Source organism: Oncorhynchus gorbuscha, linkage group LG04 (genome assembly GCF_021184085.1).
Source record: "Oncorhynchus gorbuscha isolate QuinsamMale2020 ecotype Even-year linkage group LG04, OgorEven_v1.0, whole genome shotgun sequence".
In the NCBI taxonomy this organism is placed as follows: domain Eukaryota; kingdom Metazoa; phylum Chordata; class Actinopteri; order Salmoniformes; family Salmonidae; genus Oncorhynchus; species Oncorhynchus gorbuscha.
Window position 1 is genome coordinate 32,512,457 of NC_060176.1, and position 24,770 is coordinate 32,537,226.

Sequence of the window (24,770 nt, forward strand, 5' to 3'; positions counted from 1 at the left end):
GACATAGATTGTATATGTGTGCCATTCAGAGGGTGAATGGGTAATACAAAATATTTAAGTGCCTTTGAACAGGGTATGGTAGTAGGTGCCAGGCGCACCGGTTTGTGTCAAGAACTGCAACGCTGCTGGGTTTTTCACACGCAACAGTTTCATGTGTGTATCAAGAATGGTCCACCAACCAAAGGATATCAAGCCAACTTAACACAACTGTGGGAAGCATTGGAGTCAACATGGGCCAGCCTCCCTGTGGAATGCTTTCGACACCTTGTAGAGTCCTTGCCCCGACGAATTGAGGTTAGAATTCAAGGCAAAGGGAGGGGGATTGCAGCTCTATATTAGGAATGTGTTCCTAATGTTTGGTATACTGAGTGTCTGAGGGTATCCTGCTATTGACACACTTGTTACTGCACTGTCGGAACTAGAAGCACATGCATTTTGCTGCACTCACATTAACATCTGCTAACCATGTGTATGTGACCAATAACATTTTATTTTATTTTACAATAGACTGTGACACCAACAGTAATTCATGAGGTAGTCTAGACAGCGCAGGTGAGTGCAGGTAGGTAGGGTAGACAGAGTAAGTGTTTAGTGGTTGCAGTCCTGTTTACACCCCGTTATGTTAATTTATTCATACCTGGTGCATTTATGCAAATGAGGCACATTTTCTTTATTTTAACACAAAAATGTAATAAATACCTGATACAATATGTACAATAAGAAAAATGTATATACTGTATGAGTGCATTCTAATAAAAAAAGGTGACATTTGCAAAATTGAATACATGAATTCCCACCAAAATCCCTGTCCCAGTAAAATGTTTTAGGTGCTATAATTCAGTCAATATCTAACGGAATATAAAAATGCTAAAAGTTTTGAGTATCTTCATCCACTGTCCAACTGTTGTATTTATTAGAATTTTTTCGATGACCGTTGCCACATACACACAAAAACTCTCATAACTGTTGTTTGCCTCTCCAAGGTTAACAGAAGCACTACAGTCAGCCATGTCTCTGGAGCTGGGTCCTCGGGGACTACTAGTGTTTGAAGACTACGCCAAGGGCAATGCAGCAAATACACACACACGACGCAAGGGAATCCCAGGTGGGTCTCTATAGAACAGAAACAAACACTCTCACTTTCTCTTTCTCTCTAACTCTTATCTATCTGTCCCCTCTCCCTGTGTGTCTCTCTGTGTGTCTCAGTTCCTCAGAAGCCGTCTCTGCAGCCTCAGGAGTGTGCTTCAGCCAGCAGCACCAGTGTGACTGTTTACTGGAGGGTCAACCCTGGAGACATCATAGACTGCTTCCAGGTCTACTGTATGGAAGACCCACAAGGAGGTATCCTACACACAGGCTGCATTTAGACAGGACCCACAAGGAGGTAGCCTACACACACACACACAGGCTGCATTTAGACAGGACCAACAAGGAAGTAGCATACAAACACATACAAGTCGCATTTAGCATTTAGACAGGACCCACAAGGAGGTAGCCTACACACACACACACACACACACACACACACACACACACACACACACACACACACACACACACACACACACACACACACACACACACACACACACACACACACACACACACACACACACACACACACTGCATTTAGAAAGGAACCACAAGGAGGTAGCCAGGACCCACAAGCAGGCAGACTACACACACATATAGGCTGAATTTAGGCAGGACCCATAATGAGGTAGCCTACACACACACACACACACACACACACACACACACACACACACACACACACACACACACACACACACACACACACACACACACACACACACACACACACACACACACACACACACACACACACACACACAAACACTGCATTTATAAAGGATCCAAAGGAGGTAGCCAGGACCCACAAGCAGGTAGTCTACACACACATACAGGCTGAATTTAGACAGGACCCACAAGGAAAGCGCCTACACACAGGCTGCATTTAGAATTGACCCACACGGAGGTAGCCTACACACACACATGCTGCATTTAGACAAGATCTACAAGGAGGTAGCCCCCCCCACACACACACACACACACACACACACACACACACACACACACACACACACACACACACACACACACACACACACACACACACACACACACACACACACACACACACACACACACACACACACACACACACACACACACACACACACACACACAGGCTGCATTTAGACAAGATCTATAAGGAGGTAGCCGGCACACAGACTGTATTTAGACATTACCCACAATGAGGTAGCCCACACACACACAGGCTGCATTTAGACAGGACCCACAAGGAGGTAGCCTACACACACACACACTGGCTGCATTAAGACAGGACCCACAAAGAGGTAGCTTACACACATATGCTCCATTTAGAAAGGACCCACAAGGAGGTAGCCTACACACACACTGGCTGTATTTAGACAGGACCCACAAGGAGGTAGCATACACACACAAACAGGCTGCATAAGAGACATAACCCACAGCGAGGTAGACTACGCACTCGCAGGCTGCATTTAGACAGGACCCACAAGGAGGTAGCACACACACACACAGGCTGCATTTAGACAGGCAGCCCGATTTGTATGTTTATTTCACAAATATGTATTTTTTTTAGGTCTGAAAAAGATCTAATATGAAAAGATCTGATGTGATTGGTCAAAAGACCAGAAACATCAGAATTTGCCTGTCTAAACGCAGCCTAACAGCTCTTTGTGTTCTCTGCCCAGCGGTGTCGGATGAGTACCGTGTGACAGTGAAGGAGAGTTACTGTGTTCTAGAGGAGCTGGAGCCTGACAAGGTGTATAAAGTGTGGGTGATGGCTGTCAACTATACCGGCTGCTCTCTGCCCAGTGAGAGACTACCCTTCAGAACTGGTGAGTCTCGTCGGTAAAGCAGAAATGTCTTCTGATGTCATAATGTGGTTATATGGACCGATGCATGGTTCTCTTGTGATTTGTTGATTAATTGGTTGACAGCCCCATCGGTACCAGTGATTGATACGGGGCGGTGTACGATACTGTGGGACTCGGCCACGTTACGTTGGAATGTGGACAACCAAACACCCATGCAGAGTTACACCCTGGAGTACTGCAGACAGTACGCCCTTGAGGGAGAAGGGCTTAGGTGGGTCTCACACAGGCACACACACATGGCACCCCCCCCACACACACACACACAACGTACTACTCTAATATCCTCCATCACTTCAAGCATACACACAAAAATGCCACTGAAAATGAGATTTGTGTCTTGGAGGCGTGGTTTGTTGTGGGTGTTTCCAAGTTATAATAAGTAATAATAATTGTTAGGTTTAAATTCTTGCCATTAACAGAGTAACAGTTACTAACCTTCTTGATAGCAATGAAAACAGTCTAACCAGCTCTGCTAGGGTCAGTAAAATAGATGCCGGATCTTTTGTTTGTTTTTGCGACAGCTCTTCTTTAAATGACAGTTATGTTTCACTATATTGGATCACTCCAATATATTGGTATTGCTCCGCAGAGGAGGGACACATCCGAGGTGAGGATTTAAACATTTACTCCCGTGTACACCTTGTATCACGGGTGGGTTCCTCCCCTATATATAGACCCCATGACCGCAACACGTTCTCTTTAATTTTCTCCTCTGGACGTCCGTATGGCTTGAGGTACAAACTTTCTGAAGTGCCCTTGGTAAGTTACTGGTAAGTGTAATAGCTTGCGTGGAAGAATACTCAATGGTTGTTTGCACCATGGCCACATGACCAGCTCCTCTTCTTTGTCATGCTTGTGTTTCGTTAGCGTTACACGGAACTCAAACCGGCTGCGCGCATGCTCCATCGTGCATATATGTATTTTGTCTCCCCCACACCAAACCCGATCACGACACGCAGGTTAAAATATCAAAAACAACTCTAAACGAAATTACATTAACTTGGAGACAGGTTGAAAATCATTAAACATGTATGGCAGTTTAGCTAGCTAGCTTGCATTGTTATTGCGTTGTTGTTTTACTTGAAATGCATTCCGACAATTAATCCACACATAAAATGGTTAACCAAATCGTTTCTCGGCATCTCTCCTCCTTCCAGGCTTTTTCTTTTGACTTTATATTGTGGTTGGCAACTTTCATAAATTAGGTGTGTTACTGCCACTGACTTCGTTAGTCTTTCAGTCACCCATGTGGGTATAACCAATGAGGAAATGGCACGTGTGTACCTGCTTCTACAAACGAATGAGGAGATGGGAGAGGCAGGACTTGCAGTGCGATCTGCATCACAAATAGAACTGACTTCTATTTTAGCCCTTGGCAATGCAGACGCTTGTTGGCACCCGCGAGCAATGTGTGTGCAATAATTGAATAACATGTATGTCTACGCACACGACGCGAGCGGTGTAGTCAGCCTGCTACACTATGACTGTGTGTATCAATATATTAATATATTGGTGGCTCTTGCTGCCACAAACTCTATTTACCTTACACAAGTTGTCGACTGGCTTGTTTTGTGTGTGTTGTGAATTGCTTTTAACATGCCGTCCTCTGCTAATTACCATAAACAGGTTCTCTGCTAATTCCCCTACAGTGTTTCTTTCTACTGCGGAATGTAAGATTATGGTGGTGGGCTGCCACTACGTTGAGACATTAACTTTGGAGTTCCTTAACGGAGTTACTCCATCATATGGTGCTGTTTTCTGTTTTCTACTTGGATATGAATCCTGCTAGGTAAAATCGCAGTTGGCGTAAAACAAAAACACACATAAATCTTATCCATTACCTGGCTGCTGTTTTTTTTTGTCTGACTGTTTTTCCCACAGGGGTCTACCCCTGTGTTTGCAGAGGTACTGGGTAATTTATCCTCCACCGGGTTCCTGTTCCTCCAAGCGGGTCACGACATAGCTCTCCCAGGGCATCAGACCCCTGCTCCGTAGCCTAGTTGGCTTGGCTGAGCTTATGGCTTCCCTTTGTGACTGGGGTGATGGTGGCATCCCCCTGGGGATCCGCATACCTCGTGTATGCACTGCCTGGGTTTCAACCATACTTGATGCTGTTTTGTGTGGTGTTCTTAGAACGCCTGCACCTGGCGCGGTTGGAGGCCATGCGCAAGTGGGTCAGCCAGGCTGGGGCTCAGGCTGGGGACGAGCTCCCTCCCTCAGGAGTGGTGCGGTGGCAGCGAGCTGTTAATCCCTCTACTGGGCCCAGTACCCCTCCAAGAAAACTTGGCCAGAGCAACCGCAGGCAGAGCCCATCTGCTGCCAGTCCTGTACGGACCGCTGGGACCACCATGAACGGAGGGCGCATGCCCTGCGTCAGGAGGTTGATAGCTTCGATGGAAACGATAACTGTTCCCTGTTGGCCAGTGATAGGCTGTTCCTGGGAGACAATGCTGGAACTGTTCACCGTGTGAGCGGAGCTACCAGGCTGACGGGCCCGCTCGAAGGTATGAGCGGTAGCCACTGCACTGGACATCAACTGGTGGACAGTGAGGACTGTCCATCTGTCCGAATCTCTGCTGAGTTCCGCAAGGCCATGCAGGAGAGCTGGGCCATTGCCAGGGCGAAACCCGCGACAGAAGGCGGGACCCCCCCCAGAGTATTTGATGTGGACTTGAGAGCCACATATACAGTTGAAGTCTAAAGTTTACATACACCTTACCCAACTACATTTAAACTTAGTTTTTCACAATTCCTGACATTTAATCCAATTAAAAATTCCCTGTCTGTAACGAACTTCGTCTGTTGTTTGAAGAGAGTCAGACCGAAATGCAGCGTGTAGGTTACTCATGACTTTTAATGAAGATAATGCGGTACATGAAATAACTGAAAATACAAAAACAACAAACGAGTGAAACTAATTACAGCCTATCTGGTGACTAACACAGAGACAAGTACAATCACCCACGAAATACAACGCGCACTCAGGCTACCTAAATACGGTTCCCAATCCGAGACAATGAGAATCAGCTGACTCCAATTAGGAATCGCCTCAGGCAGCCAAGCCTAACTAGACACACCCCTAATAATACACACTCCCAATTAATACAAACCCCAATATGAAATACAACATATAAACCCATGTCACACCCTGGCCTACCCAAACATATAACAAAAACACAAGATACAAAGACCAAGGCGTGACACTGTCTTAAGTCAGTTAGGATCAGCACTTTATTTTAAGAATGTGAAATGTCAGAATAATAGTAGAATGAATGATTTGATTTCAGCTTTTATACCTTTCATCACATTCCGAGTGGGTCAGAAGTCTACATACACTCAATTAGTATTTGGTAGCAATGCCTTTAAAGTGTTTATCTTGGGTCAAACATTTTGGGTAGCCTTCCACAAGCTTCCCACAATAAGTTGGGTGAATTTTGGCCCATTCCTCCTGACCGAGCTGGTGTAACTGAGACAGGTTTGTAGGCCTCTGCTCTCACACACTTTTTCAGTGCTGCCCACATATTTTATATTGGGTTGAGGTCAGGGCTTTGTGATGGCCACTCCAATACCTTGAATTTGTTGTCCTTAAGCCATTTTGCCACAACTTTGGAAGTATGCTTTGGGTCATTGTCCATGTGGAAGAACCATTTGCGACCAAGCTTTAACTTCCTGACTGATGTCTTGCGATGTTGCTTCAATATATCCACATATTTGTCTTTCCTCATGATGCCATCTATTTTGTGAAGTGCACCAGTCTCTTCTGCAGCAAAGCACCTCCACAACATGGTTCCACCCCGTGCTTCACGGTTGGGATGGTGTACTTCAGGTTGCAAGCCTCCTCCTTTTTCCTCCAAATATAATGATGGTCATTATGGCTAAACAGTTCCATGGCCTTGTTGGCTTGGCTGAGCTCCCCTTTGTAACAGGTGTGATGGTGTCAACCGTCACCGTCATAGGGACATGCCTGGGGGACCCATGCGCTTTGGGAGCCAGAGTCGAGGCGGGCCCTGGTAGGTCCCCTGACACTCCCTTCCCCGGCCACTTCTCCCGGTCTCAAAGTGCAAAGTGGGAGGTGTGTGTGGAGTCCCCATGGGTGTTGTCCTCAGTGCTTGAGGGGTACCGACTCCAATTCTGGTGCAGTTCTCCATCTTTCAGGGACCACGGTGGCCGACCCCCTGAAGAAAACCCTGCTGCTAGAGATTTCCTCACTCCTGGACAAGGGTGTCATCCGCAGGTTTGAGAACCGCTAGTTGGTTTCTACTCTACCTATTTTGTGGTCCCAAAAAGAGACGGAGGGTTTTGACCGATTCTGGACCTCCGCAATGGGTACTTGATGGTACTGAGGTTCCATATGCTGTCCCCAGCCCACGTGTTGCAGGCCATGTCCAGGGACCAGTGGTTTGTGATGCCGGACCTGATGGATGCGTACTTCCATGTTCCTGTTCACCCAGGTCATTGGCAGTACCCCCGATTCGCTTTTGAAGGGAGGGCTTACGAATTCATGGTTCTTCCCTTTGGCCTCTCCTTGGCACCCCGCACTTTCGCAAAGTGCATGGATGCTGTCCTGACACCTCTCAAGTCCCGAGGACTGTTGAGCCTCAATTACCTGGATGATTGGCTGATTTGTGCCCCGAACATCCTCCTGACCCACATTTGTGGGATTTGCACTATTATACATGACAAGAAGAATCATCTGATGTCCACCCAGAGAGTGGCCTTCATTGTCATGGAACTGGACTCAGTTCTCATGAGAGCATGCCTGCCCACCAGAAGGGTTCAGGCTATCTTATTTTGCCTGGACCCCTTTCGACAGGGGTGGTTGCCATCTGCCCTAACCCGGCCAACGCCTGTTGCCCAAGAGCAGCAGCCTTGTTGTTTATTCCCCTGGGACCTGACCAAGGCCAGGTCAGGTAGTGGCTGTTGGCTACCCACTTAGAGTGGCAGGCACATCAATACACTACAGCTGTATTGCTGGCCCTGTAGTCTTTCCTTCCATATCTGAAGACATATCCTGGTGAGAACAAACACCACAGTGGTGGCTTATATCAACCATCAGAGTGGACTGAGGTCCCAGCGCCTCCATATTATGGCACAGGACCTCCTTCTCTGGGCTCAGGGACGTCTAGCATCTCTACGCGCAGCGTATGTACCTGGCATCCTAAATGTGGCAGCAGATATGATCTCAAAGGAGGGCCTGCCACCTTGGGACTGGGGCCTACATCCCCAGGTGCTGCAGCACCTGTGGGACAAGTTCAGTAGGGTGCAGGTGAACCTGTTTGCCTTTCTGGACAATGCACACTGCCACCTGTCGTACTCCATGTCAGAGCCACCAGGGCCTCTGGGCTTGGATACTCTGGCTCACGATTGGGCATTCCCCCCTTTTCCCCTGATCCAGGCTATGCTGGACAGGACCAGGATAGCAGAGCATTGTCTGCTTCTGGTGGCCCCATACTGGCCCAGACGACCCTGGTTCAGCCTTATCGTGTTCTTGTTGTCTGGGACACCTTAGCAACTTCCCCTGAGACCAGATCTGCTGTCGGGGGAACTCTTTGGCATCCGAGGCCGCACCACCTCAGTCTGTGGCTTGGCCACTGAATGGCACCAATGGTGCATGTTAGGACTACAGGAGGGTGTAATGAACACCATGCAGAACACAAGGGCGCTGGTTACAACAGTGGCATACCAGTTGTGCTGGCGATTGTTCTGCTCTTGGTGCACTGGTATTGAGGTTGTGCATGAGTCATGCGGGGTGCAGTATGTCCTCCAATACCTGCAGTCTTGCTTGGATGAGGGCTTGGCAGCCTCTACACTGAGAGGGTATTTGGCCGCTATATCTTCCTGCCATGCGGGGTGGATGGACAGGCCAGAGGGACACCATCACTTGGTCTCCAGGTTTATGAAGTTTTATTTTTCGTTGCCTGCGTCCAGCTATGACCCGCTCAATGGCAAGCTAGAATCTGGATGTGGTCTTGGCAGCTTTGGCAAAGCTGCCTCCCTGAAACACCTCTCTATGAATGTGGTTTTGTTGATAGCGATAACTTCCATGAAGAGGCTGGGTGAGCTCCATGCTCTTTTGGTGAGTTCTGAGTGCTACTGGATGGACCCTGGGGAGAGGAGTGTATCTCTCCGCCCCAACCCTTTATCCCTCCCCAAGGTTCTGTCGGCAGCCTTGTTGTTTATTCCCCTGGGACCTGACCAAGGCCAGGTCAGCCAGTGGCTGTTGGCTACCGACTTAGAGTGGCAGGCACATCAATACACTACAGCTCCAAGCTGTATGTCCTGGTGAGAACAGCCAACAACACAGTGGTGGCTTACATCAACCATCAGAGTGGACTGAGGGACTCTGCCCCAACCCTTCATTCCTCTCGAAGGTTCTGTCAGGCAGACATGTGAACATCCCTTTTTATCCTGTCTGCTTATGACCTTCCCCCAGCAGTAGCGGGGGAGTCTGGGCCTCCCTGCAGCATGTTGTGCCCTGTGAGGGCACTGGCTGCCTATGTGGAGCGGACAAGGTCAGTGAGAACTACAGAGGTGGCACATTCAGCATGAGGTGTGGCTGCGTCCTGGGCGCTAATATCTGTGCTGCGGCCAGCTGGGCTTCCTCTTGCACCTTTGCTAGGTACTATCCGGTAAATGTGGCACCTCTCTCTGCAGTTGGTTCAGTGGTCCTGGGCGTTGCTTCCCCTTCCACATTGATGGCCCCTGCGCCTCGGTCCCGCGCTGGGGCTTTGCCGCTGGCTGGCCAGGTCCCTCTAGCACTGACTAATCTGGTACGGGTATACCAATATATTAGAGTGATCCAATATAGTGATACATAACAAAGGTTAGTTATGTAACCATGGTTATTTGAGCTATATGGATCACGCCAAACCTCTACGGTGCTAGAGGCGCCTTAAATGATGTAGAAAACGTGCCGCGGCCATGGGGTCTGTATATAGGGGCAGACCCCAGCCGTGACACAGGTGTACACAGGAGTAAGTCTGTTAATCGTCACCTCGGATGTATCCTTCCTCCGCGCAGTGATACCAATATATTGGAGTGATCCATATAGCTCACATTAACGTGGTTGCATACGTAACCTTCGTTTCCATTTACAAACTGCTATCGTGTCATCATTCAAAGATGTCAAGCAATGGATTATCACTCATGTGTGTGTGTGTTGGGTGCATGGATGTGTGTAGGTCTATCTCAGGTATCCAGGGCAGACAACAGAGGGTACTACTGCATCCCAATGAGAACTACCTGTTCTACATCAAAGCTGTCAACAAGGCTGGAGCCAGCGAACAGAGTGAAGCTGCTCTAATATCTACCAGGGGTGAGAGCGAGATCCGTGCGCACATACACTAACATACACACACCCACACACACTGACCTCTGTTCACTGTATCCAGGAACTAGGTTCCACCTGTTGAAGGCTTCGGCTCACCCTGTCCTGAAACTGTCTGAGGACCAGACCACCCTGTACTACCCCCAGGACACATACACAGAGAGAGGGGATGTGGTTAACGAGTGAGTTTTGTATTGCTCAGGTATCTTCTGTCTGTGTGATGTGTGTGCTGCTCTGTAATATAATGTTTTATGCAAAGTTTATGCTTTTGCTTGGCTGACATTTTGCCAGGTCTCTGGATAAATGAGATGCTAAGTGTGTGTGTGTGTGTTTTTACCCCTAGATGTCCATCTGTCCTGGGTGAGTTGTTACCCATGAGGGGGCATCACTACTGGGAGACCAATGTGACCAGAAGTTCTGCATACCGGGTGGGAGTGGCATATGAGACAGCCAATAGGGACAGTCTACTGGGGGAGAACAACACTTCCTGGTGTCTGCATTGTGTCCCTACACCCTACAGGTATCTATTCCTTTATTTATATCTAATCTCTTATCTATCCTCTTTCCCAACAGCCTTTTCTATTAGGGGTTCAAGCAGCGAAGCTGCGAGAAACCCTATTCTATTTGTTGGCATTAATTCTTCTTCCATAAGGGCAAATTCCAATGCAAATTCCTGTGAGATGGTAAGGCCTACAAGGTTAAGACTTTGCAAGACGGTAAAGGGCCCAGGCCTACACCCCCTCAAGCAATATCAAATCAAAGTTTATTTGTCACGTGCGCTGAATACAACAGGTGTAGACCTTACAGTGAAATGCTTACTTACCGGCTCCAACCAATAGTGCAAATAAGGTATTAGGTGAACAATAGGTAGGTAAAGAAATAAAATGACAGTAAAAAGACAGGCTATATACAGTAGCGAGGCTACATACAGACACCGGTTAGTCAGGGTGATTTGAGGTAGTATGTCTACCGGGTCTTTTGACATAATTGAGTTCACCGGTAGTTTTTTCTTGTTAATGATGAACCAAACTGTTGACTTGGGCATGCCCAGGGTTTTTGCAATGTTCCTGATGGATTGATTTTCATTTCTGAGCCTTATGACTGCCAGCTTCATTTGAATCGACACAGCTTTCTTCCTCATGTTGTCACACTCCAATAACACCTCCAAAGGCAATAGCAAAGTCTAGAATCAATACTATTCATTAACAGCTCTACTGCATTCACTAACAACACACATGAATACACCTGCCTAACGACACACACCAGTTCAACAAATACTTGAAGTACCTTAAAATGGGGGGACCATGTACAAAAGGTGCTGTCATTTCTAAATGGTTTATCCGATATGTATGACAATACCCTCAAATTAAAGCTGACAGTCTGCACTTCATCGGCATTGTATCATTTCAAACTCAAAGTGCTAAAGTACAGAACCAAAATAACAAAAAATGGCCACTGTCCAATAAATGATGGTGCTCACTGTATATCTCGAACTGTTTGACTCAGATGGATGTCAGTCTAGAGAACTTGTAAAGTCATGTTTGGCCACATGGGGGAACTATTGGACAGGGAAAAACATTCAAGATCTTCAACTAGGTAAATCCGCTCTTAGTTTTAATGCAACCTCATTGCTGGAACCAACTACAAAATACATTACAATTGGATGTTTTTGTGCCGCTTGGACAATTTCAATTATTGATTGGGGACCGTCGCACTGTATTTCTTGAATATTTGTGTTCTGTAATCTTAGTTTTACATTGTATCTGATTTGTATTTATTTGATTTATTATGAATTGTATATGCAGGACTCCCTTGTGAAATAGACCATGGTTTCAATGGTGACTCCCTGTTTAAATGAAGGTACAGTGCATTCAGAAGGTATTCAGACCCCTTGACATTTTCCACATTTTGTTACGTTACAGCCTTTTATGTTTGAGATGCTACTTACTACATTTAGTGCCGATCGGTCCAGCCGTTATAGAGAAGAAAATGTTTAAAGAGATTCTCCGGTACTTTTGTTTACTTATTAGCCAGTAGTTCTGAATGTAGTGCTCACGAGCCAAAAGTGGTCCCCGGAAATTGCATACTATTTGACATATGTGCACCATGTCATTGCTCTCTCTCTCTCTCACTCAAATGGCAAGGGGCTGAAGCTCATTGGTAGAACTTGAATTGCTAGTGGGAAAATGTTACGTCGGGGAAAATATAGGGAAAATGGTGGTGCACAGCTTTCAGAAAAAAATTGATTTCTTGGCTAATTGAGGTAAAACAATAATTCTGCTTATAGAAAATTCATGTATAAACTACACTTTGACATATCCAGCCCCCAAAAATATTTCGTAGTCGCAAATGTTCTGGAGCATGTTCTGGAGCATGTCTTTATGACAAATTATCCTATTTACATTTTGTAGTTAATGTTTAATTTCTTTATTAATCAGTATATATTTATTTTGTTATATCCTTGTTAATCCAAATGCCTAGGTATTTATATGCAGAAACCCAATGAATAAATATGTAGTTCATCAGATTTGTTGTTGAGAATTAGAGAGCAACATGTCTTTAGTCTTGCCCACATTAAGTACAAGTTTTTGTAAGACAACAATGTCAGATTGTAGGTCTATCAAGGCCTGGTCTACATTTGGGGAAATGGCATACAGTGCCTTCAGAAAAGGTTTAGCCTGATTTTAAAATGGATTACATTTGAGTTTGTCACTGACCTACTATGTAGTTGCATGTGATAGAACATTATTTGTTAGCTTTTCCCATCACATAACCTGACATCGCCCTATGCTAACACCAAAAGCAGGACGTAACAAAGTCTGTATCAGCCAATTACAAATGTTGACGTAGTTAGACGTGATTTAACACTTCATGAGAGCGTCCGTAACAGAAGTCACACGGCACCATCTGCTAATCAAAATTACTAGAACACACAAAAACGTTTAATTCAGTGTTGCGAGCTAGGCTTCTGTTAATCTTTGCCATTTGCAGCAAGTTCAAATCCCAAGTGAGTTTTTTCATTTGAAATGACAATTTAGATTTAAAGTGATAGTGAGTTGCCAAGAAGGCTGGAGCAAAAACCTTGTTAAATATATTCGTTACATATTAATTTATGTTCTAGGTCGCTTGCAAAAATTATTTAAATTAATACACTGAAACAGTGACTGAGTTTATCAGGAAGTGTATAGGAGATGTCATACCCTCTGACTATTAAAACCTACCCGAACCAGAAACCGTGGACAGATGGCAGCATTCGTGCAAATCTGAAAACACAAACCACCGTATTTAACCATGGCAAGGTGACTGAGAATATGGCAGAATACAAACAGTTATTCACTCTGCAATGCAATCAAACAGGCAAAACATCAGTATAGAGAAGGTGAAGTCGCAATTCAACGGCAGGGTCAAAAGACGATCACTGACTATAAAAGGAAAACTACAAGCCACATCGCCGACACGTCTTGCTTCCGGACGAGCTAAACACCTTCACCCGCTTTGAGGATAACACCGTGCCACCGACGTGGCCCGTTACCTAGGACTGTTGGGCTCCTTCTCCGTGGCCGATGTGAGTAAGACATTTAAACGTGTTAACACCATCTGGGTCTGAATCGTGCCCTGTGCAACTGGGTTCTGGACTTCCTGATGGGTCAACCCCAGGTAGTGAAGGTAGCAAACAACACTTGGCCTTCTGGGCAGAGTTGCAAAGACAAAGCCATATCTCAGACTGGCCAATAAAAATAAAAGACTAAGATGGGCAAAAGAACAGACACTGGACAGAGGTGGGCCAGCCCCTCTGAATCAGGTGTGTAATCCTAATGCAAAAACAGTATACAGTTGAAGTCGGAAGTTTACATACACCTTAGCCAAATGCATTTAAACAATTTTTTCACAATTCCTGACATTTAATCCTAGTAACAATTCCCTGTTTTAGGTCAGTTAGGATCACCGCTTTATTTTAAGCATGTGAAATGTCAGAATAATAGTAGAGAATTATTTATTTCATATTTTATTTCTTTCATCACATTCCCAGTGGGTCAGAAGTTTACATACATTCAATTAGTATTTGAATTGAATTGTCTATAGAATTGAGGTCAGGGCTGTGTGATGACCACTTCAACACCTTGAATTTGATGTCCTTAAGCATCTCTCATTGTCACTCAACACCACTGTTCTCACATCCTACCATACCATTGTCTGTACATTATGCCCTGAATCTATTTTAAGAAATCTGCTCTTTTTTATTCTCTGTCCCCAACGCACTAGACGACTAGTTCTTATAGCCTTTAGCAATACCCTTATTTTTCTCTTCCTCTGGTGATGTGGAGGTCATAGACCCCCCTCAGCCCCCAGCTGTGCCCTGGACACCATATGTGAATTAATTACCCCCCCCCCATTTATCTTCAAATTTTGTACTGTTAGGTGACCTAAGCTGGGATATGTTTAACACCTACAATCTAAGCTAGATGCCCTCAATCTCACACAAATTATCAAGGAATATACCAGGTACAACCCTAAATCCGTAAACATGGGCACCCTCATAGATCATCCTGACCAACCTGCCCTCTAAATACAACTCTGCTGTCTTCAACCAGGATCTCCGTGATCATTGCCTGCGTCCGTAATGGGTCCGCAGTCAAACAACCACCCCTCATCACTGTTAAACACTCCCTAAAACACTTCAGCAAGCAGGCCTTTCTAATCGACCTGGCCTGGGTATCCTGGAAGGATATTGACCTCATTCCATCAGTAGAGGATGCCTGGTTATTCTTTAAAAGTGCTTTCCTCACCATCTTCAATAAGCATGCCCCATTCAAAAAAATGTAGAACTAAGAACAAATATAGCCCTTGGTTCACTCCAGACTTGACTGCCCTTGACCAGCACAAACACATCCTGTGGCGTACTGCATTAGCATTGAATAGCTCCCGTGACATGCAACTTTTCAGGGAAGTTAGGAACTAATATACAAAAGCAGTTAGGAAAGCAAAGGATAGCTTTTTCAAACAGAAATTTGCATCCTGTAGCACTTTGATTTGACAAACTCCAAACGTTCTGGGACACTAAAGTCCATGGAGAATAAGATCACCTCCTCCCAGCTACCCACGGCACTGAGGCTAGGAAACACTGTCACCACCGATAAATCCACGATAATTGAGAATTTCAAGAAGCATTTTTCTACGGCTGGCTATGCTTTCCACCTGGCTACCCCTACCCAGGTCAACAGCTCTGCAAGCCCCCACAGCAACTTGCCCAAGCTTCCCCCATTTCTTCTTCACCCAAATCCAGATAGCCGATGTTCTGAAAGAGCGGCAAAATCTGGACCCCTACAAATCAGCTGGGCTAGACAATCTGGACCCTTTCTTTCTAAAAATTTCTTCTGCATTTGTTGCAACCCCTATTACTAGCCGGTTCAACCTCTTTTGTATCGTCTGGGATCCCTAAAGATTGGGAAGCTGCCACGGTCATCCCCCTCTTCAAAGGGGGAGACATTCTAGACCCAAACTGTTACAAACATATATCTATCCTGCCCTACCTTTCTAAAGTCTTCAAAAGCCAAGTTAACAAATAGATCACTGACAATTTAGAATCCCACCGTACCTTCTCCGCTATGCAATCTGTTTTCCGAGCTGGTCATGGGTGCACCTCAGCCGTACTCAAGGTCCTAAACGATATCATAACCGCCATCGATAAAAGACAATGCTGGCAAAGGCTTTGGAATCTGTCAATCACCACATTCTTATCTGCAGACTCAACAGCCTTGGTTTCTCAAATAACTGCCTTTCCTGGTTCACCAACTACTTCTCTGATAGAGTTCAGTGTGTCAAATTGGAAGGTCTATTGTCCGGACCTCTGGCAGTCTATGGGGGTGCCACAGGGTTAAAATCTCGGGCCGACTCTTTTCTCTGTATATATCAATGATGTTGCTCTCACTGCGGGTGATTCTTTGATCCACCTCTATGCAGACGACACCATTCTGTATACCTCTGGCCCTTTGGACACTGTGCTAACAAACCTCCAGACAAGCTTCAATGCCATACAACACTCATTCCGTGGCCTAAAACTAAATGCATGCTCTTCAACCGATCGTTGCCCACACCAACCTTCCCGACTAGCATCACTAGTATGTACCCAAATGTTTAATATCCATAATTTGTATGATAATTTATTTGAATTGTGCGCCCTCCAGTTTCACAGGAAGATGTCGACAGGTGCCCCGCTAGTGGGACACCTAGCCCTAAGTCTCCTAACCTGCTATGAAGAAGTCATAGCTATAGCGAAGTGGCTTGTTTTTAGGGAATCTCATCCACGGAATTTGATTTCTGGTCAGGACCAAATCTGAACCAATCATAGGCGTCATTTTTGGTTCAGATTTAGTCTGGCCTTGATTTGGCCCAAGTACCTTTGGCAGCGATTACAGCATTGAGTATTCATGGGTATGATGCTACAAGCTTGGCACACCTGTGTGTGAGAAGTTTCTCACATTATTTTTACCCCAATTTTGTGAGATCCAATTGGTAGTTAAGTCTTGTCCCATCGCTGCAACTCCCGTATGGACTCGGGAGAGGTGAAGGTCGAGAGTCATGGGTCCTCCGAAACACTACCCTGCCAAGCCACACTGCTTCTTGTCACACTGCTCGCTTAACCCGGAAGCACCAATGTGTTCGGAGGAAACACCGTCCAGCTGGCGACCGAAGTCAGTTTGCAGGCACCCGGCCCGCCACAAGTAGTTAGAGCATGATGGAAAAAGGAAAACCCTCCCCTAACCTGGACAATGCTTGGTCAATTGTGCGCCTCCTCATGGGTCTCCTGGTCACGGTTGGCTGTGACACAGCCTGGGATCATACCCGGTTGTGATGCAGTGCCTTAGACTGCTGCAACACTCTGGAGGTGTTTGATTGGATTCAAGTCTGGGCCACTCGATGACATTTGGATACTTGTCCCGAGGCCATTCCTGCATTGTCTTGGCTGTGTGCTTCAGGACGTTGTCCTGTTGGAAGGTGAACCTTGGCCCCAGTCTGAGGTTCTGAGCGCTCTGGAGTAGGTTGTCATCACACTTGTTAGATAAAATCCTTCTTTATATCCCCAAAAGTCAGTTTAGTTGGCGCCATCGATTTAGAGTAATCCAGTCATTCAACATGCAGAGAAAAGAATCCAAAAAGCTATCCCTAAATCTTGTTAAAACAAGTGAAAATACATTTCTATGTTTTCCTCAGGTACCCTAAAATGTAGTTAAACTATAATATTTCATATGGAAAGAAGTATGTTCAATAGGAAAGTATTAGCAGATGCGCACGCACACAGACTGATTTCCAACTCTAAGTACCAGTATTAAAACTCAATCCTTCATCGTTTTGGAAGAAACAAGCCTGAAACCTTGACCAAAGACTTTTGACATCTAGTGGAAGCCATAGGAATTGTAATCTGGGAGCTGGATTTGGATATGGATATGCCCCTATGCAAAGCTGTCATCTGTAACGGTTCTCGTCTGGTGAAGGAGAAGCGGACAAAAATGCAGCGTGGTATTTTTGAGACATTTTTAATGACGATGAAAAAACACGAACAATACAAAAACAAACAGGCTGTATAGGTTTTCACGTTCGATCTGGTGACAACAAACACAGAGACAGGAACAGTCACCCACGAAATACTCAAAGAATATGGCTGCCTAAATATGGTTCCCAATCAGAGACAACGATACACACCTGCCTCTGATTGAGAACCACTCCAGGCAGCCATAGACTTTGCTAGATAACCCCACTAAGCCACACACCCAACACCCCACAAAACCCCAAGACAAAACACACCACAATAAACCCATGTCCACCCTCACCAAATAAATGAAGACAAACAGGCTGATCCCAGGGTCCTTCTCCGAACAATTAATCCGCCCATGTCCATTCCTCTCTTTGTTGCTCCTGCCTGTTACCGCGCCGCTTGGTCCTGTTGAGGTGGGTGATTCTGTAACGGTTCTCGTCTGGTGAAGGAGAAGCGGACCAAAATGCAGCGTGGTATTTTTGAGACATGTTTAATGACGATGAAAAAACATGAACAATACAAAAACAACAAACATACCGTGAAAACCTATACAGCCTAACTTTTTTTAAATAAAAAATAATTTAGTATCTTCAATACCATTCATTCTTTACAACTCATAATTTACATACATACTCAAATAATGGTATTTTAATTAAACTAATTAAACTAAACATAAACCCCAAACAAAACCTCAGGGGAGCATGTTCCCTCCCCGCCACCCTACAAAATACCTTTCCCTATCTCCCCGTCCCTAATCTATCCTCTTACAAATCTAAATGACACCCAGCCCTAAACCCCCCTTCCACCTCTCCCGAGCAGCATGCTGCCCCCACTTCCTCTCCTCCCTCTTCATCCTCCCCCTCAAATCTCCTTCCACCCTCCTCACTATCCCTTCCACCCCCCAATCTCTCCCTGTCTTCACCATGTTCTGCCTTGCTTCCCACAGCACCCGTTTAAAGAGACTCATGAGAAGCCAGAGCAGAAACCTGTCCCTATCCGTCCCTCTCGCTCTCCCTACACCCCTCTCTAACCTGGCCCACGTCAATACAAAATCCCCCTTTACCAAACCTAACAACACCCGTGCCCTAGCCCATACTACTCCGGCAAAGGCACAGTCCCAAAAGACATGGCGCACAGTCTCCTCCCTGCCACAAGAGGATCTTGGACAAGTGGGGGATTGCACCAAACTATACCGGTACAAGATGGAACGTACCGGCAAACACTTATGAAGGCTCAACCAATTCAGGTCCTTGAGCCTGTTGTCCAGACCCCGCGCCTGCACTCCCTCCCAGACCACATCCGAGATGCCCACTACAGACGCCGGACTCCCTGCCTTTCTGACCTCCTCGTACAGGTGCCTGTGATCAGGGTGCGCACGCAGCCACTTGGCCGCATGACCAAAGTGCCATGGCAGCTGTTCCGCCCGAGGACCCGTGTTAGACCACACCATTATGCTTCTCGCCTGATACGAGAAAAACACCCGCAGGAGTGTCACCCAAGTGACTATTTACACTAACTCGGCACCCCGCTCCGACATATAATGTACGAATCCATCCTATAAACTTCTCCCCAAATCCTAATCGACCTAACACTCTGAATAAAAAGGATCTATTCACGCGATCGAAGGCTTTCGCCTGATCTAGCGCTGCTACCATTAAAGGCAGTCCTCTATCTTCAACCCAAGCGATGGAGTCCCTGATTAACTGTAGGTTCCATCTAATAGAGCGGCCCTCTACCCCGCACGTCTGATCCTCATGAACGACGTAGGGAAGGGCTGTGCGCAACCAGTCTGCTAAAACCTTTTCAAGTAGTTTGTAATCTACACACAGCATGGTCAACGGCTGCCAGTTGCCAAGGTCTGTTACTTCCCCCTTCTTATATAAAAGTGACAGCACACCAACAGCCATTGATCCCCCCAGGACCCCCGTCTCAAGGATGGCCTTCAAGACTTCGAGGACCACTGGTCCAAGTATACCCCAAAACTTGAGATAAAACTCAGCCGGCAGCCCATCCATCCCAGGCACCTTTCTCCCACCCCCATCACTCTCTTGGCCATCCCCTCCCTCTCACTGTCGGCCAATCGCACCCTCCTCTTCATTCTCTTCTTTCGCACCCTCCTCTTCATTCTCTTCCCCCCGCCAGCTCCTCCACCATACCCCTCATCTCTTCCACCAGGGCACTTTCCCCCCAGTCCACTTGCTCTTCCACCGTCTCCTTCTCCACCACTCCTCCCTTGCTTTCTTCTCTCTCATGCTCCTCCACTCGGTTGCCTTCTTCCGCCGCTTTTCCTGGTTCTCCTACTCCCGTGCCTTCCGTTTCCTTCTCTCTTCCATCCTCCGCTTCTTGCTCCTCCTCCTTCCTTGTGGCCTTCCCCTCTGGACCTGTACTCTGGTCATGAGGCGTGCTTCCTTCCCCTCCTCTTCTTCCCCCATCCCCCGCCCCTGCTCCCCCCCCCCCCAGCCGCAGACGCATATGACCTCTGACGGGCCGGGCACCCCCGCCACAGGTGTGCTGACGAGCCACACCCATGGCACGTCTTAGGCTTGTCACAATCCCTCGCCTCGTGTTCCTCAGATCCACAAAATCTGCATTTTCTTGTACTGCACGAGGCGAATATGTGACCGTAGGCCATACAGCGCCTGCAAAATGGGGGCTGACGTGCATAAAACAACGTCCCCCTGTCAGCCCCTAGGGAGAACATAGCAGGAGGATGGAGGTAGCCACCATGTCCCTTTGGGTCCTCTCTGAGGAGGGCCTGGAAGCCTCTCCTCCCCATTCCAAAACCCAAGGGAGTCTTTGAGGTGCCTTGCTGAGGAGACGTTATCCATATATCTCCCCAGAAAAGCCCTCACCTCTTCATCCTTAACGTAAGGGTTGTAAATGTTGACAGTTACAACCCTAAAGTTATTATTTCGCCAGGCTTGTTATTTCATAGTGGCACATCGGTCTCTCACCTCCCACTGCTCTTGCCCTTCTCAGGATATCATCATGTTTTTCCTCTGTATATAGTGCCACGTCGTATGCTCCCTCCAACGAGTTGCCTTGGAAACAAAACACGTCCTTCACCGTCAGCTTTAGAATCCCCATCAATATTATCCTTCCAAAAGATTCCCGTCCTAAAGGCTCCCACTCCTTTTCCTTCCAAGCAAACCGAATCGTGTTGGCCAGCCCAATCCCAGGGACCGACCGTGTTGATGTATTTAGCACCATCTCCGCAAGGAGAATGGCGCTCGTTCTCTTCTCTTCCAAAACAAGTAAAAAAGAAAAACCAAAGTGACCGAGACAGGAATAATCACCCACGAAATACTCAAAGAATATGGCTGCCTAAATATGGTTCCCAATCAGAGACAACTATACACACCTGCCTCTGATTGAGAACCACTCCAGACAGCCATAGACTTTGCTAGATAACCCCACTAAGCCACACACACAACACCCCACAAAATCCCAAGACAAAAACACACCACAATAAATCCATGTCACACCCTGGCCTGACCAAATAAATGAAGACAAACACAATATATTACGACCAGGGCGTGACATCATCAAGGCAAAGGGTGGCTACTTTGAAAAATCTCAAATATAACATATATTTTCATTTGTTTAGCACTTTTTCGGTTACTACATAATTATATGTGTTATTTCATAGTTTTGATGTCTTCACTATTCTACAATGTAGAAAATAGTCAAAATAAAGATAAACCTTTCAATTAGTAGGTGTGTCCAAACTTTTGACTGGTACTGTATATAGTGTATTTATGTGTTCAATTGTGCAGGGCTCATTTGAAAAGGAGACCTAGGTCTCAATATGTCTTCCCTGGTAAAATAGAGGTAACACATTTATAATTTGCCCAACAGTGGTGTGGAGAACTCATTGTTATTGTTTAAACTGCTGATTGCTCCTTAAAGTTAAACTGTTTCTAACTTTCGCAAGTATGGCCCCGCCCAGTATTAAAACATTGTTTTTGTAAGGTGAAATGGAGCCCATTTTGACATTGCAATCATATTGAAACTAAAACACAGGTACGTGTTGAACCAGCGATATGCCTGCTCTGAGGGCGTAGTGGTGAGGAGAAGTGATTAGGTAAAAACAGTGTTCTACGTTTTCAATTGTTTGACGAAACGCAACTTTTCTGATGGAAAAACAGAGCATCACAACGGCCCTCCCACTACGTACTACCCCCCCCCCCATCGAAAACCATTGTTGCTGCGTTTTTAAAAATGCAACCTCTACTGATATGGTACTAAAATCGTGCTGTGTTAAGCTAATGCTAACTGACAGTGAAATTATCTCAATGTTTTTTTTCTCACTCCCTCTCTCTTATTCCCTCACGTCTTTCTCTAGTTGTCGGTTTGAGCTGCTCCATGGCAGTGTTCAGTCAGATGTGTTTGTGGGGGAGGTGCCCTCTCATATTGGCACACTGCTAGACTACAAGCAAGGCCGTCTGTCCTTCTATAACACCCAGCGCGGCCAGCTGCTCGGGACCCTTGCCCACTGCTTCACCCAGCCATGCCACCCTGTCCTGGGCATGGAGCAGCCAGGCAGCCTGAAAGTCAGCATGGCCCTGGAGGTGGCCGACTTCGCAAAGCATAGCTAGCCAAGCACCAGAACTTCCCTATGCAAGATATGTGATCATAAGTACCCATGGATTTAATAGAAATCAAATGTTATAAAGCTAGAACAGTGATAGCTACACTTTTAATGGAATAAATAGCCAATCTCTCTGGACTCTCCCCGATGAGGGTGGTGGCTACAGCTGTATCAGGACATTCATTGACTCAGTGATGAAAGAAACAGGAGTGAGAGGAAGAACTGTAGTTGCTTCAGTAGTATAGATTTGAAAGAAAGTGCAAATCTTGAAGGTAATAGGAAAAATATTTTATAAATAGGAAAAACAATCAGAGCAATAGTCTATCTATCACTCAATTATTGCTGTTTTATTTCTCTTGTGAATTTGACTGAGTGTGTTCTTGTTGAGGTGAAATGTTTAATATCTGAGATTAGTATTAATTCATCTTTTAGCTATATTTTTTAACATGTTTTGTCAAGTGTGCTTTAATTTCTCCAGTATCTCCTTCTCTCAGCAATCTTACTCATCTCTCCTAGAGCCTTTAGTAGGTACAGTAGGTACACAGCCGAGATGCACATTAAACTGTATGTAACTACCAGGGTATTGAACCCAGGTAGTCTGTGTGACTCAATACTGTGTTAGCCCACTGAGCTACTTGCAAGGTAAGTTCATTACTTGGAGATTGTGTGGATGAAGATACTAGTAACTCTTTTGTTTCATGTTGTGAATACTGGTGTATAAATAACCTTGTAAACAGATATGTTGAATCTCTTCTGTGTGTTTGTTTGGAATCATTTCTGAATGATGATGAATTAACGTTTTTTCTCTTTGTTGAATGTCTTCATGTTAGAGTCTGATGGAGAGATGGCTATTTTTGTATTTGAGACAGCACTGAATAAACTCCTAAGGAGATCTAGAAGGATCTTTAATTTTATGAACTGAAAGACAACACATGCGACTCCTGACAACAGCTTGGGACTGATGTGACAGCATGCACTAAACCAGAGAATGCCGTTATCAGGAGCAATTACAACAAATAATGTCATCACTTCCTAAAAGGTTAAGGACTCAATTCAATCCGTATCGCTGAAGTTCAGCACTATAGCAAGCTTGATTTTTAATGGTAATTTTCAATTGAGCTGACATGCACGTTTTACCATGAATGCAGTATCCACGAACAGAGAACATTGCCATTACATTTCAATCATACTATAGCGTGGAACTTCAGCGTTACAGTTTGAATCTGGCCTTAAAACAATATAATGAATGAGCAACATTAGGTCAAAATTAAAGATTAATATTCTTGGACAAATTCAATGAGATATTTGCAGGAAAGTATACATTTATTTTTAATAAACAGGATGAACAAACATACATGACAATGCAGCAAAGCCCTAACCCAACCCACCCTAAAATAAAATACAGGAGACGAACAAAATAGCAAATATGCTTCTTAAGACTCGTGCAAACATACTGTGGAATCACTGACTCACTGAGTCATGCAACTTGAAAGAGAGCTTGATTTTGGCTGTTTTAGGGCACCCCAATATATTTGACACAAGCTACCATGCGTACTGTGATCTGAATGCAAAAAATGTGACATGGAAAAGTGTTGCAACACAAGTTAACACAATTATATATATATATATATATATATATATATATATATATATATATATATATATGTTAATTTTTACATTGTTTGCAATCTGATATGTGACACATGTTAATGCCACAATAACATGCAAAACAGGAATTACCCCCCCTAAAAAAAAAAACAGCATTCTTTTTGCTAAAAATGTGTGGCTCAAAATGACGGGTCACCACTATATGTTTAAGTTATTAATGGGGCGAGTGACAGACAGGAGTTGGGGGCTCAACATTACCCAATTGAACTTTGCATGTCACATGTTCCATATGTAACTGGATCACAACCAGTCATATCTAGTATCAATAACAGCAACATTCGCAATGCAAATTCAGAGAATTCATGAATTTGGACATTTGCTCAGTACTTGAAGAGCGAATAGAAAAACTCTTACAGACCTCTTTGAAGGTGGTAGCACGTTACTGCCATCTAGCGTATAAGAATTGTACAACACAAGGCATATTCTTTAAATACACTACAATTCAGCCATATATGAGACTTGGCACAGGATTAATAATGGTAACTTCAACCCATGACAGATTGAAGAATATTCGATTCCTCATTGTACATACAGTACCAACACATACATATTACAGCATAATAATACAGTCTATCACATTTTTTAAGCTTAATCCAAAGTGGTCCATTGTTGGTAGATCATGGTGCTTGTAATGCCAGGCGGGTGGGTTTGATTCCCGAATATTATTATTATGGCAAATATAAAGTGGTTTACCTTAGATTT

At 45.3% G+C, this 24,770-nt stretch overlaps 1 protein-coding gene across 1 annotated transcript in view; it reads left to right on the forward strand.

Annotated features, from left to right (window-relative positions):
• Positions 1 to 23,138, forward strand: part of cmya5 (cardiomyopathy associated 5) — a 72,590-nt gene extending 49,452 nt beyond the window's left edge. Inside the window, exons 9-16 of the mRNA XM_046344916.1 lie at positions 984 to 1,105; positions 1,207 to 1,341; positions 2,763 to 2,909; positions 3,012 to 3,159; positions 10,130 to 10,263; positions 10,340 to 10,457; positions 10,619 to 10,795; positions 22,155 to 23,138. Of these exons, the coding sequence (XP_046200872.1) occupies positions 984 to 1,105; positions 1,207 to 1,341; positions 2,763 to 2,909; positions 3,012 to 3,159; positions 10,130 to 10,263; positions 10,340 to 10,457; positions 10,619 to 10,795; positions 22,155 to 22,407 (1,234 nt within the window). The 3' untranslated portion in view covers positions 22,408 to 23,138. The remainder of the gene's footprint in view (positions 1 to 983; positions 1,106 to 1,206; positions 1,342 to 2,762; positions 2,910 to 3,011; positions 3,160 to 10,129; positions 10,264 to 10,339; positions 10,458 to 10,618; positions 10,796 to 22,154) is intronic.
• The last annotated feature ends 1,632 nt before the right edge of the window (positions 23,139 to 24,770 follow it).